The 17,336-nt window shown below is 42.9% G+C and overlaps 1 protein-coding gene across 1 annotated transcript in view; it reads right to left on the reverse strand.

Annotated features, from left to right (window-relative positions):
- Positions 1-17,336, reverse strand: part of NCOA7 (nuclear receptor coactivator 7) — a 78,099-nt gene that overhangs the window by 53,309 nt on the left and 7,454 nt on the right. The window contains exon 2 of the mRNA XM_052645659.1: positions 1,757-1,836. Within this exon, the coding sequence (XP_052501619.1) occupies positions 1,757-1,836 (80 nt within the window). The remainder of the gene's footprint in view (positions 1-1,756; positions 1,837-17,336) is intronic.

Raw genomic sequence — 17,336 nt, forward strand, 5'->3', positions numbered from 1 at the left:
ACCTTTTAATAATGAGAAGTACACAAAGTAACTGGCCAACTAATCTCCATAACATAAATCAATCAGGTGGAGAGATCTGCCATAATGACAACTGGTTCCACCTGAACTTAACTTTTCTCAAACCTTGAGCTAACCCATGCATTTTTCTTATAGAAATGTTTGTCTTAAGCTATGTTAATGTACGATGCATTTACCCCAGACTGTCTTCAAGTCAGTTCACCTAAAGGCTCAGAACTGACCTGACAACCTAGTATGTTATACACATACACTGTTCTCTTAATCTAGGTTGATGAAACTCTATATTTGTATGGGAATCTGCCTTTCTTCAAGATTCATGTCAATCATTTTATGGCCCAGGATGACTCACCTGGTGCCAAGATTATCTCAAAATGCATTTTGTGGGTGAGGGGCCTGGTGCCATTCTCTGAGTTTTGAGACATTTCCTTCCTTTAATTAGCAGACTGCTAGTAGCTATGGGCTGCCATCTATGGGGTCACACAGAGTCGGACACGACTGAAGCGACTTAGCAGCAGTAGCAGCAGCAGCAGCTCTATAACATCCAGCTAAAGACTAGCAGTGGGGCATTCTTTCTGCCTCCTTCTGATGTCCATCTCAGAAGCTTTCTCTAGCTTCTTTATACTTTAGTAAAACTTAAAGTTTTATTAAACCTTGTCTCTGGCCCCGGATTGAATTCTTCTTCTCCGGAGGCCAAGAATCCTGGCATCTTTCCATGGTTCAGCAACCTTTCAAATGTGATGATACAGAAGCTTGGAGAAGATTCACCATTCTAGAAGAAATGCCAGGGAGGGACAGGCCTTGCTGCTTGCCTTATATAGAGAGCCAGGCATTGCACACAAATAATGAGCAGAAAATAAATACACATGAGGAAAACACGGGGGCAGGGGCAACAGTACTTAATTTCTTTCTAGAAATCAGAGATCACTCCTCAGCAATGCCAGTTCAAAGTGATGAAAACAGATCTATAACTGAGTACCCACTTCGTGCCAGGCCTGGGAGAAGCATGCACAGCTGCTGCCCTCCAGAAACTCAAGGTGTGATGGGAGAGATGAGTACAAAATGGGGAGGTGCAGTCACAGACACACACACTGCATCATCCGTCTGCTGATCCAACCACATGGAGGTCTAATACCCTGCAAGCACCAGAGTTAGAATGGCAACCAAAATGGGATCTGGTCTCTCTCCATGGGCATATGAATTAAGGCACAAGACAGACATTGAAAGATAACAATTACACTAGTGGATCAACACTGTTAAACTGATCGAAAAGAACACAATTCTATGAGACAGTAAAATGAAGGGATCTGCCCTAGACTTGCAGGATGGTCACAGAAAGGAAGAATGAACGTGGAGAGGGATAGGAAGATGATGTTCAGGCTGAGGTTCTGGTCTGTAGAAATGTATGGATGATGGAGTCACTGCTCCTTGAAAACAGACCAAGCCTGAAGGTCTAAGTGACTGTGTTGAGTAGACAACTGAATGTATGGTTTGGGAAGTCAGAAAGCATGTCTAAGAAGGAGATCTAAAATTACTCATCATTGGCATATCAAAGGTAATTCAAGTAACAGGTTTATTCGGGGAAAAGTTACAGAAAGGAGAAACGACTGAGGTCTTAAGAAGCTTTGCTATTTAATGGCTACATAAGAGGAAGGCAGCTAAGGGGCAGGATGTGTCAGGGAGAAACATTATGTACATCTAGCAGTATTAACAAGTGTTGGTACTACCTGGTTATACTTACAGTGTATTCCATAGTACCATGGGGCTTCTGAACCACCATCTTCTTCTCTTTTTTATCATGTGTTTTGTTTGGATTGTCATCTGAGGAATAAAATGATATAGGTGAATGATTTCATTTTCAGGAATTGAGGATAGGGTTATTTACAGTATATTAAAAACCCATTCTCAAAATGGTTTTGAAAAAAAATAAAAAAAAACACGAAAAGAAAAATGGGCTGAAGGCACAAATAGACCAAACACATAAAAACATATTGGTCATCAATGTATACTTGAATAAATGATTAACGCTAACTGCAGTTAAATAGTACAAATAACAATGAGGTTGTGCCTTATAGTTATCCAAGGATTTGTTTACGTGATAATGTATAATGATGAAGTTAACTAGCATGGTGATATAAGTGATATACAATGTAAATCAGTACAGCCCTTTTAGAAAGTGATTTGCCAATATGTAACAACAGCCATAAAAACGTCCATAACTCAGTAATTTTTCCCTTAGTTATCCTAAGGAAAAATTCAACACAAGGAAAATGCTATGCACAGCAAATGGTTACTGCAGTATCACTTATAACAGTGAAAACCTGGAAAGACCTCTGTGTTCAATGACACATTAATCTGGAACACAGATCGAGCTGCTTTTAAAGGTCAAAACCAGTCAACCTAGTAGTTTGGCAGCTACGAACGATTCAACCTAGTTGCTATGACGAAATACCTCTTAATATAACCAACCTGGACACTGAAAACCAGAGAGACATATATCAAAGGATATACATTTAAGTGACAAAAAGTACAAGATTGAACTAACCATGAAAAGCTGCTCTAACTTGTATGAGATCAGAAAAATGCAAATTAAGACGAGCTATCATTTTACAGCTATTAGCATGGTAAAAATCAGAAAGCTGGATAATTCTACGGTTGGCAAAGATGCAAGCTGCTACAAGGAATGTAAACTGGTACAGCCATTCCAGCAAATTAATTATATACAGCCTGCTGCTGTTGTTTAGTTGTTAAGTCATGTCTGACTCTTCGTTACCCCACGGACTGGAGCCCGCCAGGTTCCTCTGTCCATGGGATTGTCCAGGCGAGAATACTGGAGTGGGTTGCCATTCCCTTCTCCAGGGGATCTTCCTGACCCAGATTCAAATCCACATCTCCAGCGCTGGCAGGTGGATTCATTACCACTGAGCCACCAGTGCGACTCAGCAAATTGACCCACAGATACATATCCTCTCCCAGGAGATATCAGAAAGTGAGTGACCGGCTGGAGGGAGCATAGAACAGAGTTATCTGTGGCAGTGAGGAGCAGGAGGGTAAGCAAAATATACCTAATTACTGCCTAGAATCCCAGAGCATAACACACCAGAAGCATACACCGAAACATGTTTAGAGAAAAAAAGAATGCTATGTACAGAGTAGTACCATTATGTATCCTAAAAACATCTGCACAGAAAACTACACACATTTTTAAAAAATATACTTTTATTTACTTATTTGGCTGCACCTGATCTTGTTTGTGACATGTGGGATCTAGGTCCCTGACCCGGGTCCCCAGCATTGGGAGCATGGAGTCTTTGCCACTGGACCTCAGGGCAGTCCCTGTGGTTGAACAGTTTTATCAGCCTGTTCCTTGCCTATAGAATTTGGGGAGTTGATCGGTCTTATTTCATCTTCTTTCAGTTCTCTGTTTACAGCATTGGAGGGGTCGATCAGTCTCATTTCATTTTATCTTCTTTCCGTTCCCCTCAGTCCAAGGTGGCAATGTTCCTGCTGGTATAACATTCAAGAACTTGGAGGGTCATTAGACAAAAGGCTCACTTACAGATCTTTCCGAGAAATTCCATTTCTATTTCTGACTTCTGCTGGGATGACTGAGGGAATCCACGAATTACAGCTCTGGTCTCTTCAAAGAGGCTTCTGACAGCTAGACACATTTTTTTAAGGCTACACCCAAACAAAAGCCCACACAGACTGAACACAATAGAATGGAGTGGAGGGGGAAAGAAACAGCAGGGGGAGATGAGGACCTCTCCATCTGAGACCCTATAGCCCCCCACACCCACACGCAAACCAACAATATCATTTCAGCTACCTAACAAACACGGATGAGCTGGATGAGGATGGAAGGGAACACGGGAATGTGAAGATAGTTAACGTACATGGGATTTCTCTGCCTTTTAAGAAATTCCTTTATATTATTTAAAATTAAGAACGAAGATTAAAAAAAAAGTAGGTTGCTATTAGAGTCTTTTTCTAGTCCTTTGTAGAACCAGAGACACTCTGAACATCTATTATAAGCTTATTCACTCAGTTGTGTCCGACTCTTTGTGACCTCATGGACTGTAGGCCGCCAGGCTCCTCTGTCCATGGAATTCTCCAGGCAAGAATACTGCAGTGGGTTGCCTTGCCCTCCTCCAGGGGAGCTTCCCAACCCAGCGATCGAACGTGGGTCTCCCGCTGCTCCTGCTGCTGCTAAGTCACTTCAGTCGTGTCCGACTCTGTGCGACCCCGTAGACGGCAGCCCACCAGGCTCCCCCGTCCCTGGGATTCTCCAGGCAAGAACACTGGAGTGGGTTGCCATTTCCTTCTCCAATGCATGAAAGTGAAAAGTGAAAGTGAAGTCACTCAGTCGTGCCCGACTCCTAGCACTGCAGGCATATTCTTTACTGTCTGAGCCACCAAGGAAGCCCCAAAATCTTCTAGATTATATATATTAAAAAAAAATGATTTCTCATCCTTTAGGTGATCGATCACATCTAAATTATTTCAGGAAGATGAGACTCTACTGACTGTGGTCTTCAGATCTCCAGACTCTGTAGGAGGAGAATCTGGAGGTTCCATGCAGTCTAGTGAAAAATCAAGGCGAGTATTTTAAAACTCTCATCATCTGCATGGTGTTTATTCCTTTTAATATCTTAGCTCCACTCTCTGCCCCACATTCCTGCCCTTTTCTTTGCCACCATAAACAGCTATCCCTTCAGGTCCTCCTGCTTTCAGCACAGTCTCTTCATACCCCTCTGTAGGTGCTTCCTATTTCTAGAGCCTAATTTGCTGCTTCTTTCCATCTGTGGCAGCTTCAGCTCATGCCCTTCCACAGGCTGTACATAGTCATCTCTGGTCCCAATGGGGGTCCTGTTGTATGCCAGAAAATCATGAGAGTTTTCATATTATTCAGCTGCCAAAGAAAACCAGGTGGTGGCTGAGCTTTTCAGGATAAACTTGACTATGCACAACTGATTTAGTACAAAAATTACTTTGCTTCTGCACAGGTGGATAGGCCAGAAAAACTGCAAACATGGTAATAATTTATTTAGAAGGAAAAAAAATAACCTTTCCTCCAGAGTCTAGGATTTTGAAATATTTGAGGCGAGGACCATGATGTATCCCTCTTTGAATGTCGTGTGCCCTAGTGTGATACCCATTACACATGCTTGCATGAAATTTACCAATACAAATCAATGGGCCTGATAAGTTTGAATATGGGCAATGTTTTCACCGATAGAACATCACACCAGGAACATCACTGGAACCAAAGCCACAAACCAAACATTAGGTTTTACAGTTGACTGAATACAGAAAGCTGAGAAGTAACTGACACATTCTAAGGACCCAATCTGTCTTCATATCATTATAGCCGAAGGTAAGGATTCATCAGTTCAGTTTAGTCCCTCGTGTCCGATTCTTTGTGATCTCATGGGCTGCAGTACGCCAGGCCTCCCTGCCCATCACCAACTCCAGGAATTTACTCAAACTCATGTCCATTGAGTCGGTGATGCCATCCAACCATCTCATCCTCTGTCGTCCCTTTCTCCCACCTTCAATCTTTCCCAGCATCAGGGTCTTTTCAAATGAGTCAGTTCTTCGCATCAGGTCGCCAAAGTATTGGAGTTTCAGCTTCAGCATCAGTCCTCCCAATGAATATTCAGGACTGATCTCCTTTACAATGGACTAGTTGTATCTCTTTGCAGTCCAGGGGACTCTAAAGAGTCTTCTCCAGCACCACAGTTCAAAAGCATCAATTCTTCAGCGCTCAGCTTTCTTTATAGTCCAACTCTCACATCCATACATGACCACTGGAAAAACTGTAGCTTTGACTACACGGACATTTGTTGGCAAAATAATGGCTCTGCTTTTTAATATGCTGTCTAGGTTGGTCATAACTTTTCTTCTAAGGAGCAAACGTCTTTTAATTTCATGGCTGCAGTCACCATCTGCAGTGATTTTGGAACCCCCAAAAATAAAGTCAGCCACTGTTTCCACTGTTTCCCTATCTATTTTCCATGAAGTGATGGGACCAGATGCCATGATCTTTGTTTTCTGAATGTTGAATTTTAAGCCAACTTTTTCACTCTCCTCTTTCACTTTCATCAAGAGGCTCTTCAGTTCTTCACTTTTTGCCATTAGTGTGGTGTCATCTGCATACCTGAGGTTATTGATATTTCTCCCAGCAATCTTGATTCCAGCTTGTGGTTCATCCAGTCCAGCGTTTCTCATGATGTACTCTGCATAGAAGTTAAATAAGCAGGGTGACAATATACAGCCTTGATGTACTCCTTTTCCTATTTGGAACCAGTCTGTTGTTCCATGTCCAGTTCTAACTGTTACTTCCTGACCTGCATATAGGTTTCTCAAGGGGCAGGTCAGGTGGTCTGGTACTCCCATGTCTTTCAGAATTTTCCAGTTTGTTGTGATCCACACGGTCATATTGCTTCTTAAATATTTTTTGGCAGTAAGTTTTCAAGACGGCCAGCTGTTCCTCTCAGTAAGTGAAGTCTTGGATACATTACTTCCACAAGTTCTGCAGCACATGGTCCACGAAGCACTGGGGAGAGCGGGCAGAGCCCCGGAATGCCTGGGGAGAGAACTTCTCTGCCCAGTTTCAGGAGGGGCTCTGCTGCCAGCATTTCAGGTGAGGACTCAGGGCCATCTGCAAGGATGCCGTTATCTCCCAATGATACCTGACATCTCTATTTCGAGCTTCAGGCCTCCTTAGACCTTTCTGTTGTTCAGTTGCTAAGTCATGTCTGACTTTTTGCGACCCCATGGCCTGCAGCACGCCAGGCTACCCTATCCTTCACCATCTCCCAGAGTTTGCTCAGATCCATGTCCATTGAGTTGGTGATGCCATCCAAGCATCTCATCCTCTGCTGCTCCCTTCTCCTTCTGCCTCAGATCTGTTACACCTGCCCAAATTCAAATCCTCCCCCTGCTTACAAAAGCAAATGATTTAGAAGCATCTACTGCCAGAGAACACTGGCCAAGTGGTCCTCAGAAGCCATTCACAGGAAAGCAACTGTACCTCCTGTTTGCCCCACAAACAGGGCTCTGAAAAGTTTTCAGAAACAGCTTTTCCCAGTCCAATAAGTGTATTAACAAAACCCTGGAGGAATGAAGCACAGGCCCTTTTGCCTAAACTGTCTTGTTTCCTCATAAATCCTAGAAGGGTTGAAATGGGCAATGGGGGGAATCAGCGTTGACCTGGTGCCCTGCCCACAGGTCCTGCTTCCTCATCCCTTCCCTGCCCACAGGAGGGCCAGGGGTGTCTGGAACACATGGCTACTGGCTCCGGCATCTGAGGACATCCTAGACAACGTTTGTTGAAAGACTCCTTTCTCTCTCCGTGCGTTGGGGCTAACAGAAGTTGATGTTCAGGAGAAAGTCCAGGGCCTGGAAAGGCAAGAAGGCTGGATGTAAAGGAAACTTATCATGGCCAAGGAGATACATTTTAAGAGAACACCTGAGGCTTGAGAACAGCACCTACAGAAGTCTGAGATTTGCAAGGGCGGGTAGGGAGGTAAAAAGAAATGTGGCTGATCGAGGGGGTGGGAAAGATTCAGAAGAAAGGAAAATAAGCGTTATGTCACAAACGCACAGAAACCAAGTTAAAGGAGGGTTGTACTGACATTGTCAAATGTTACCCCTAGGATGGGAGATAGAAACTTGGAAACAAGTAACTGGGAGGTCACAGAGGTCCTGCGGTGAAAAAGGAAGGGATCTCAGGACAGATGTGCTGACCCTTTCAGTCAAGTAGGGATAAGGTCATCTGCTGAAACGTAAGGCGTTTGAAGACAGGACTGGGGGCTTAAGGGGCTGTGAAATTTGGAAGAGTTATTGCGGCAAAGATGAGGTTTCAAAGATATAAATACTGAAAGAAGCAACAGGAAGAAGCAGTAAGGGTTTCCCCGAGGGCTGGGTCTCAACACCAAGGTGACAGACCACGGAAGGAATAAGCAGGCCCCTCCGTCACGGCTACCCGTGCTAGGAGAACGGCACTATGTATCTGCCGCTGCTGTAAGACATCACCAAATCGAGTGGTTCCGGATTTTAAACAGACACCAACTTATGATCTTACAGCTCTACACATTTCAAGTCTGACATGGGGTCTCGCTGGGCAAAATCCAGGGTGTCAGCAGGCAGCTCTTTTCTGGAGGTTTGAGGGGAAGACTGGCTTCCTTGGCTGTTCATCTCGGAACAAGCCCGCCTTCCGGCTTCAAGGTCCCTCCCTCAGTTGGCAGAGCCAGCAACATCCAGCCGAGTCCTCTCGCACTGCCGTTTCTCCAGTTTCTCTGCCACCCTTCTCTCACTCTTCAGCACTCTGGTGTCCACACTGGGCACACCTAGATAATCCAGGATGCTCTCCTCCTTCAGGTCAGCTGATTAGCAACCTTAATTCCATCCACAACTCGAGTTCACCTCTGCATGTAACCTAACAGGTTTCAGGAATTAGGACACGGACACCTTCTGTGAAGGGGTAGGGGACATTATTCTGCCTACCAGAGATGGAGAACAGGCTTACGGGAAAAGACAAAAGAAGTTCAGATCCCAAAAGGGCATCTTTGATGATTCAAGTAGTAACCCAGGTTATATGAGTGTGCTGGGGTCGGGGGAGGGAGAAAGTGTAGAGGGGCTTAAGGAACGCAGCTCTGGTTATGTGTTTTGGTTCTGAAAAAAATCCAGCAAAAATGAGATACTATCCATGACCTTGAAACCTGGGCATGTGGCTCCAGGCACAGACCACTGGAGAAAGTGGAGTCAGGACAGTGGACATTATCCATTACTGTCCTTGAAAGCAGAAACAAGAGACACTGGTGGATTCCCTGGCTCTTGGTTCCATAAGCTCCACATAGATAGAAGTGAAGTGAAGTCACTTAGTCGTGTCCGACTCCTTGCGACCCCATGGACTGTAGCCTACAAGGCTCCTCTGTCCATGGAATTTTCCAGGCAAGAGTACTGGAGTGGGTTGCCATTTCATACATAGATAGAAGAAGGACAGAAAAGACAGTATGTAGCTTTCCTCTTACTATCTGAACAAGCACAAATAGAGTGTTGAAAATTACCAAGTTTTCAAATTTTACCAGGATCAAATTTGCTCTGGCCTTCCACTTACTGTGTGTCCCTTCTTCCCGTACTCCTCTTGATCAGTTCTCTTCCTTCCTTGCATCCTTATCACAAGACCATCTGAATGGGGGGCATGAGGCTGATGGCAGGACTCACTACACACTTGTCCAAAGAGGAAGGATGGCTTCCATGACATCCAAAAGAGAGGCATCAGTGCAGCAGTAATTGTCTATGCCTGTCTCATGGTAGTTGAGTCGCTCAGTTGTATCTGACTCTTGTAACCTGCCAGGCTCCTCTGTCCATGAGATTCTCCAGGCCAACAATATTGGAGTGGGTTGCCATTTCTTTCTCCAGTATCTCTCTAGAGCTTTCTAAGAAAAGGGCATCCTGATACATAAACAGGAAAAGCTGTTTCCTAAGACAGACACAGCCCCAGACTGGAAATAGATGGCACAATTTGATATTAATCAGTCAGGTCATGTACCATTTCCCTTATGTTACCCCACATTTTCTCTGATTACAGTTTGGTTTTGGAGTCAAAACGAGCTGGCTTCACCAATCAACCCTCACAGCTGTGCAATATTGAACAAGTCACTTAAAATCTTTGTACCTCCATTTCCTAATCTGTAAAATGAACGTCTCACAATGTTGCTCAAAAGATTAAATGAGATAATGGGCACAGTTTATCTCAGAGCCTGGCACAGAGTGTTTAACAAATGCTACCTTGAACAGCAAGGAGACTAAACCAGTCAATCTTAAAGGAAATCAACCTTAATACTCATTGGAAGAACTGACACTGAAGCTGAAGCTCCCATACTTTGGCCACATGATGCAAAGAGCTGACTCATTGGAAAAGACCCTGATGCTGGGAAAAACTGAAGACAGAAGGAGAAGATGACAACAGAGGATGAGATGGTTGGATGGCATCACTGACTCGATGAGCATGAACTTAGGCAAACTCTAGCAGATAGTGCGAGACAGGGAAGCCTGGTGTGCTGCAGTCCATGGGGTCTTGAAGAGTCAGACACGACTTGGTGACTGAACAACAGTAACATTAATAATGTTAAAGTTTAAATACAGAAATATGAGAATGATATAGCATTAATGCAATAGATGATTATAAATTGTTTAAAGGAGAAAAGCCTTATCTGATCACTTTGGTATATGACCAAAAAAAGCATCTGATGAAATTAAATAGCCATTATTATATATTTTAAAAAATATAACATTAAAAAAAATCCAACTGTTAGAAAATTTAGAATAGCAGTGACTTTCCTTAACATGATGAAGAATGTTTACTCTGTGACATTCATTAGAAATAAGCTTCTGAAAAAGCAGTGAAACCCTAAAGGTTATATACACCAAAAGCAATTTCCCCATAAGAATGGAAACAGAAGGACTTCACGACATCATTCAGGACTGCGTGGCTTGTTAATTACCTAAATGCAGCCTGAACTAACACACGAGTGAGGCCCCCATCCCAGCCTTACAGAGGGTTCCAGGGCCTGCAGTGGGAGAGACACCCATTGGCACTGTACAAACTCCATCCATTCTTCTTTTTCCTGTTGTTCTGAGAAGATAAGTGCCTGAGAGCACTTCTAGCATAGCTTTTAATGCTTCTGGGCAGAGTATCTTCCAGCCCAGTAAATTACAACAAAGAGGCTAACATAATGTGATGCAAGGCTAAACCGCAAGTATCCGCGGTCATAGAATAAACTTTGTAGTGGAGATGAAAACAGAAACACTTCAAATATAAGGAGACAGCCTGGAAATCCGAGAAGAGGGAATCCCTGCCCTTTACTGGAGGTCCCCTTTCATAACCCTGAAAGGCAACACCTGTGCAGAATGAACACCAGGCACCCGCTGGTTCCCCTATGGTCTCTAGAAATTAAGCACCAATATCTAAACCCTCCTGAGTCATACCTGAGTAAACTGAGAAGCATTCTTGTAGCAGAAATCGAAAGCAAATATAAAAAGTGAAACACTAACCAAAATACATACAGAAACTCCTACTATCAGTTTATACTCAACTTTTTTTTTTTTTTTCCTGGAATCTCCATTCAAAAGCAACACATAAAAAAGTTTAAATACTGAAGAGAAAGAAATGAAAATTTGATTATTAGCAGGTAAGTTATCTACCTATAGACCCAACATCATAAAAACATCCCCTGGTGGCTCAGTGGTAAAGAATCCACCTACCAATGCAGAGGACGTGGGCTCGATCCCTGATCCAGGAAGATCCCACAGGCTGCGGAGCAACTAGGCCCGTGTGCCACAACTACTGCGCTCTGGAGCCTGGGAACCGCAACTACCGAGCCCTCACCCTGCAACGAGAAGTCACTGCAATGAGAAGCCCACTCATCGCAACTAGAGAGTAGCTCCCACTCGCTGTAACTAGAGAAAAGCCCGAGTAGCAGCTAAGACAGAGAAGGCAATGGCACCCCACTCCAGTACTCCCGCCTGGAAAACCCCAGGGACGGAGGGGTCTGGTAGGCTGCAGTCCATGGGGTCGCTAGGAGTCGGACACGACTGAGCAACTTCATTTTCACTTTTCACTTTCATGCATTGGAGAAGCAAATGGCAACCCACTCGAGCGTTCTTGCCTGGAGAATCCCAGGGACGGGGGAGCCTGGTGGGCTGCCGTCTATGGGGGTGCACAGAGTCGGACACAACTGAAGAGACTGAGCAGCAGCAGCAGCAACTAAGACCCGGCATGGCCTAAATAAATAAGATTATTTAAAAATTCAGGAATTGTAAAATTGTTCAGTAAGGTGACTAGATGTAACAGTGTTTTACACTTGTAATAGAAACTATTTGGAAAAGTCCCAGACATAATGATATCACACTAGAAAATATCTAGGAATAAATATAGCCAGACAATGACAAGAGACGTAGAAAGAAAGTTTTAAAGGTTCCCCGCAGTATATAAACAGAAGCTTGAATAAAGGGCAGTACATATAATGTTCCTAATAGGAAACATCATTCTTATAAATATCTTTCTCTTCAAATTAACTTTTAAATTATATGCAATTTAGGTAAAAATTTAAAACAAAATTTCTGAGAAAGGAAATAAGTCAAATTGATAACTAGGCATAAATATATAAGACTAGAAGCATAATACAGAAGATTATCCAAAATTACTTTTGAAAGAGAAATGAGGGTAGGTATACTATATCATCCAAAAGGAAATCCTAAAGGAAATCAACCCTGAATATTCATTGGAAAGACTGATGCTGAAGCTCCAATACTTTGGCCACCTGATGCGAAGAGCTGACTCATTAGAAAAGACCCTGATGCTGGGAATTGAGGGCAGGAGGAGGAGGAGAAGGGGGTAACAGAGGATGAGATGGTTGGATGGCATCATCGACTCAGTGGACATGAGTCTGAGGAAACTCCAGAAGATAGTGAAGGACCAGGAAGCCTGGTGTGCTGCAGTTCATGGGATCAAGAAGAGTCTGACACAACGGAGAGACTAAACAACAACAATACTGTATCTTGTTAAAACACACGATTATAAAGTCATAGCAATTAAAACATTGTAGTGAAACAACCAAAAACCAGAGTTGTATTGAAAGGGTGTGTGTTAAGTCACTTAGTCGTGTCCGACTCTTTGAGACCCCATGGACCTCAGCCCACCAGGTTCCTTGATCCATGGGATTTCCCAGGCAAGGATACTGGAGTGGGGTGCCATTTCCTTCTCCAGAGGATCTTCCCAACCCAGGGATTGAACCTGGGTCTCCTGTACTGCAGGCACATGCTTTACCATCTGAGCTACCAGGGAAGCCTGGTATTGAAAGAATTTCATGTAAGATAAAGGTACCTTTAAAACCAGTAAGAAAAGGCTCAGTTTTCACAAAAATTTCTACCTTCATGTTATAGTGGAAGCTCTGGCATCAGGCACATAGAATGAATCCTTGTCTGTCCCTGACTCGACTTAAGGCGGCTTCTCAGGGTGTAAAATGGGAATGCCAATTGGACTCTCCCAGAGAGTTACTGTAAGGATTAGATAAGGCAATTCAATCGGGTAAAGCACTCCACAAAGTGCAAAGAAAGGGCTCAGGAAACCTTAAGGACTATTATTAAATGATAATGGTGAGCACTAGCTAATGTTTGGAGATAAAACCATATCACTCTGAGGTCAAAACAGATGATGGATCAAAGATTTAATAGTGAAATGTCAAGTCATAAATATTCTTGAAGAAAACACAGGACTTGTCTTTGCTTAAAGATGTCACATTTTCTCTATTGGTGATACACACTTTCCGTATCACTAGCCTGCCTCAGTCAAGAGGGCAATAAAATATTCAATATTGTTGTTTAGCATTCTAAGGGTAATTTCTGGAATACCTGATCATAAACCATTAATAAAGTTTTAGATAGCCATGCCATAAAGAGCCTGGAGAGGGTGGGAACGTGAGGAAGAACTCTGTACTCAGTGTGAACACCATGTTTCATCCTCTGTTGACACAAAGGGAAATGCCTTCAGTAGGTGTTATTTACCTTCCTTCAAGCACATCACAAGCACTACAGTCCTTGACTAAAATGAGTCATGCTGAAGTAAAACCTAGGCTGGAAGAAGGGCAGAGGAGGAGCTGTCTCTCACAGAACATTCTACTTCAGAGCCCAGTACCACCCTCCGCTCTGATCACGCCCTCACCTGTCTGCAGAATGAACGAAGATTCACCACTATACCACCAACACAATGCTGTGGAATAAACGAACTAGTCTCATCCTGACTCCGAGGAACCAGTTATTTCTCTCAGCATTTGATTTAGTTGTAAAATCAGTGAGTGTTCTGAATGTAACTACATATGTGACTGGGTGAGGTAATTAAGTGAGAACTTTCAACCTTATCATCATATTCATTACAGCTCAGGGGAAAAGGAAATTCCATGCATAGTCACCTTTTTATTCCTCACTAAGATATAACAATGTTCTTGAGGCAGGGGAGAAGACATGAAAATGTTATTTAACTCTTGCCTTATTCGTCTCTCACAGTAGATTGAGGGGAAAGCAAGAAAGATGAGGGAGGCTTCACTCGGGCTTCAGTACCACAGAGCTGGGCTTGAACCCGGCTTCATGCAGAGCCGCAGTGGGACCGTCTGAAAGTTTTTCAGCTTCTAGATTTTCTCACTTACAAAACAGGCCACTACTGCCTGCAGTAGATCGTGATGATTAGAACATTAAATAATGAAATAGAGCATCTAGCCCACAGGAGACACTCACCCAAAACATTCTTTCTGCTCTCCCTCATGTCTCATGCCGCATCTCCTCACCTTCCCACCTTCTTTCCCACCCTCTGAAAAATATTTCTCAAAATGTCTTTTTTTCTTTTGTATAAATAGATCAAGGCCTTAACGGAGTAAATTTCAGCCTTAGGAGAAATTTTAGGAAATGTGAAAAACAATTCTATATGAATCAAAACTATCTGTGGTCATTTGAAAATACAGTGGAACTAAAGAAGAAAATACCAATCACCCATTTTACCCTGGAGAAGGCAATGGCACCCCACTCCAGTACTCTTGCCTGGAAAATCCCATGGATGGAGGAGCCTGGTAGGCTGCAGTCCATGGGGTCGCTAAGAGTCGGACACGACTGAGTGACTTCACTTTCACTTTTCACTTTTATGCATTGGAGAAGGAAGTGGCAACCCACTCCAGTGTTCTTGCCTAGAGAATTCCAGGGATGGGGGAGCCTGGTGGGCTGCCGTCTATGGGGTCGCACAGAGTCGGATACGACTGAAGCGACTTGGCAGCAGCAGCATTTTACCCTGGTTCAGAGAGAAACATCTGATTTCTGGTAAATGTACTTTCAGCAGCTTTCCTTCTTTTAAACAAAAATGGAATCACAGTCTATTTCTATTGCCAACCTGCCTTTCCACTGTAACAGTATTTTGTGAAAATCTCCCACGTCGTCAACTGTTTTTCTTCATCATTAAAAAATGACACATAGCATTCCATGTTAAGTTATTGATGTTATCTTAATTTTCCCACTATTTTAAACAATGCTGTGATAGTCTCTGTGGTCAAATCTATCGACGCGCACGATCATTTCCTTAGGGTAAGCTTCTGCAAAAAGAACTGTTGGGTCAAAGAGTGTGCAAAAGTAAAACGGCTAAAAGTGACCAGACTGCCTTCCAAAAAAGACTCAATCACTTGCCTCCCGTCAGTGTTTTTCCTTTGCAAACTCCCCAGTTCAGTTCTAAGTTGATTTTTCAAAATCACTCCAACTGAAAAACCACTAACCCTGTTGAGTCTGAACTGCTGTCCTTCTCTCAGCCCAAACCCCATTGGAGTGTTTGACTAACAGTGAGATTTCTCATAATACAAAGTGGATGTCACACAAGGACTGAGCAGGAAACAAGATTTGCATGCTGCAGAGCGCCATGATCCTGAAAGGACTGGACTCTCAGCTTGAACTCAGAGCACAGCAGCTTCCGTCAGACACAGCTGCTCTGCTCAGGGACTAGAACGGATTACAATACACTGTGTTAGTGGGAGGGCTGGAGTTGTGAGAGGAAAAGGAAGGAGTTTCCCTTGAGCAAAACTCAGCCAGATTACCAGGAACTGGTAGGGCGGGGGAAAACAGGGAGACGCTGATCAGGGTACAAATTTCCAGGGATATGATAAGACAAATAGGTTCTGAGGATCTAGTGAACAGCGTGGTGATCACGGTTAATAATACTGTATGCTATACTTAAAAGTTGCTGAGAGAGTGGATCTTAGATGTTCCCACCACACAAAAGAGATGCTAATTATGTGACCAAATGACGGCATTAGCTAATGCCAGGGCAGTAACCATTCTGCAATATATCCATATATCAGCATATTATATACATTAACCTGCACAATTTAATGTCAATTATATCTCAATAAAGCTGGAAAAAAGAATGGTGCTGCCTTTTTATAGTCATATTTAAAGCCACATTTACAATCATTATTATGTATTTTTTAATTTTATGTTTAATTAGTTACAATACTGACCACCAACAATTCTCTTATACAATGACTTTTTCATTCTTGAGGAATACATTTCGACATGCGTCTCGGAAAAGAACATCACTCCCGCACAGTAACTTTATTTTAAGAAAGGTATGACACAAAAGGTCTGTTTCCTGAGACCTTAGTATGTCTGAGGATGTCCTGTTATCTTTGAACCTGGAAAACATCTTTCACTTCACGATTCTGAAGAAGTTTAATTCCTCTGCTGTTCGCTGCTGTGGAGAAGTCTGTGCCTTTCCTCTTTGCTCCTTTGCAGGGAACATTTTGTTAAGGTTTTTATTTTTTTGCCTATTTATTTTTACCATTAATCCATAACCTGCAAATATTTGCCACAGTTTAAGTGCAGTTTTCCCAGTATTTCTGCTTAAATATAACAAGCTGTCCTGCAAAGAAATAGAGGAAAACAATAGAATAGCAAAGACTAGAGATCTCTTCAAGAAAATTAGAGATACCAAGGGAACACTTCATGCAAAGATGGGCCCAATAAAGGACAGAAATGCTATGGACCTAACAGACACAGAAGATATTAAAAAGAGGTGGCAAGAATACACAGAAGAACTGTACAAAAAAGATCTTCACGACGCAGATAATCACGATCATGTGATCACTCACCTAGAGCCAGACATCTTGGAATGTGAAGTCAACTGAGTCTTACGAAGTATCATTACGAACAAAGCTAGTGGAGGAGATAGAATTCCAGTTGAGCTATTTCAAATCCTGAAAGATGATGCTGTGAAAGTGCTGCACTCAATATGCCAGCAAATTTGGAAAACTCAGCAGTGGCCACAGGACTGGAAAAGGTCAGTTTTCATTCCAATCCCAAAGAAAGGCAATGCCAAAGAATGCTCAAACTACCACACAATTGCACTCATCTCACACACTACTAAAGTAGTGCTCAAAATGCTCCAAGCCAGGCTTCAACAGTACATGAACCATGAACTTTCAGATGTTCAAGTTGGTTTTAGAAAAGGAAGAACCAGAGAGCAAATTGCCAACATCTGCTGGAGCATCGAAAAAGCAAGAGAGTTCTAGAAAAACATCTACTTCTGCTTTATTGACTATGCCAAAACCTTTGACTGTGTGGATCACAATAAACTGTGGAAAATTCTGAAAGAGATAGGAATACCAGACCACCTGACTTGCCTCTTGAGAAATCTGTATGCAGGTCAGGAAGCAACAGTTAGAAGTGGACATGGAACAACAGACTGGTTCCAAATAGGAAAAGGAGTATGTCAAGGCTGTATA

Source organism: Budorcas taxicolor, chromosome 9 (assembly GCF_023091745.1).
Source record: "Budorcas taxicolor isolate Tak-1 chromosome 9, Takin1.1, whole genome shotgun sequence".
Lineage (NCBI taxonomy): Eukaryota > Metazoa > Chordata > Mammalia > Artiodactyla > Bovidae > Budorcas > Budorcas taxicolor.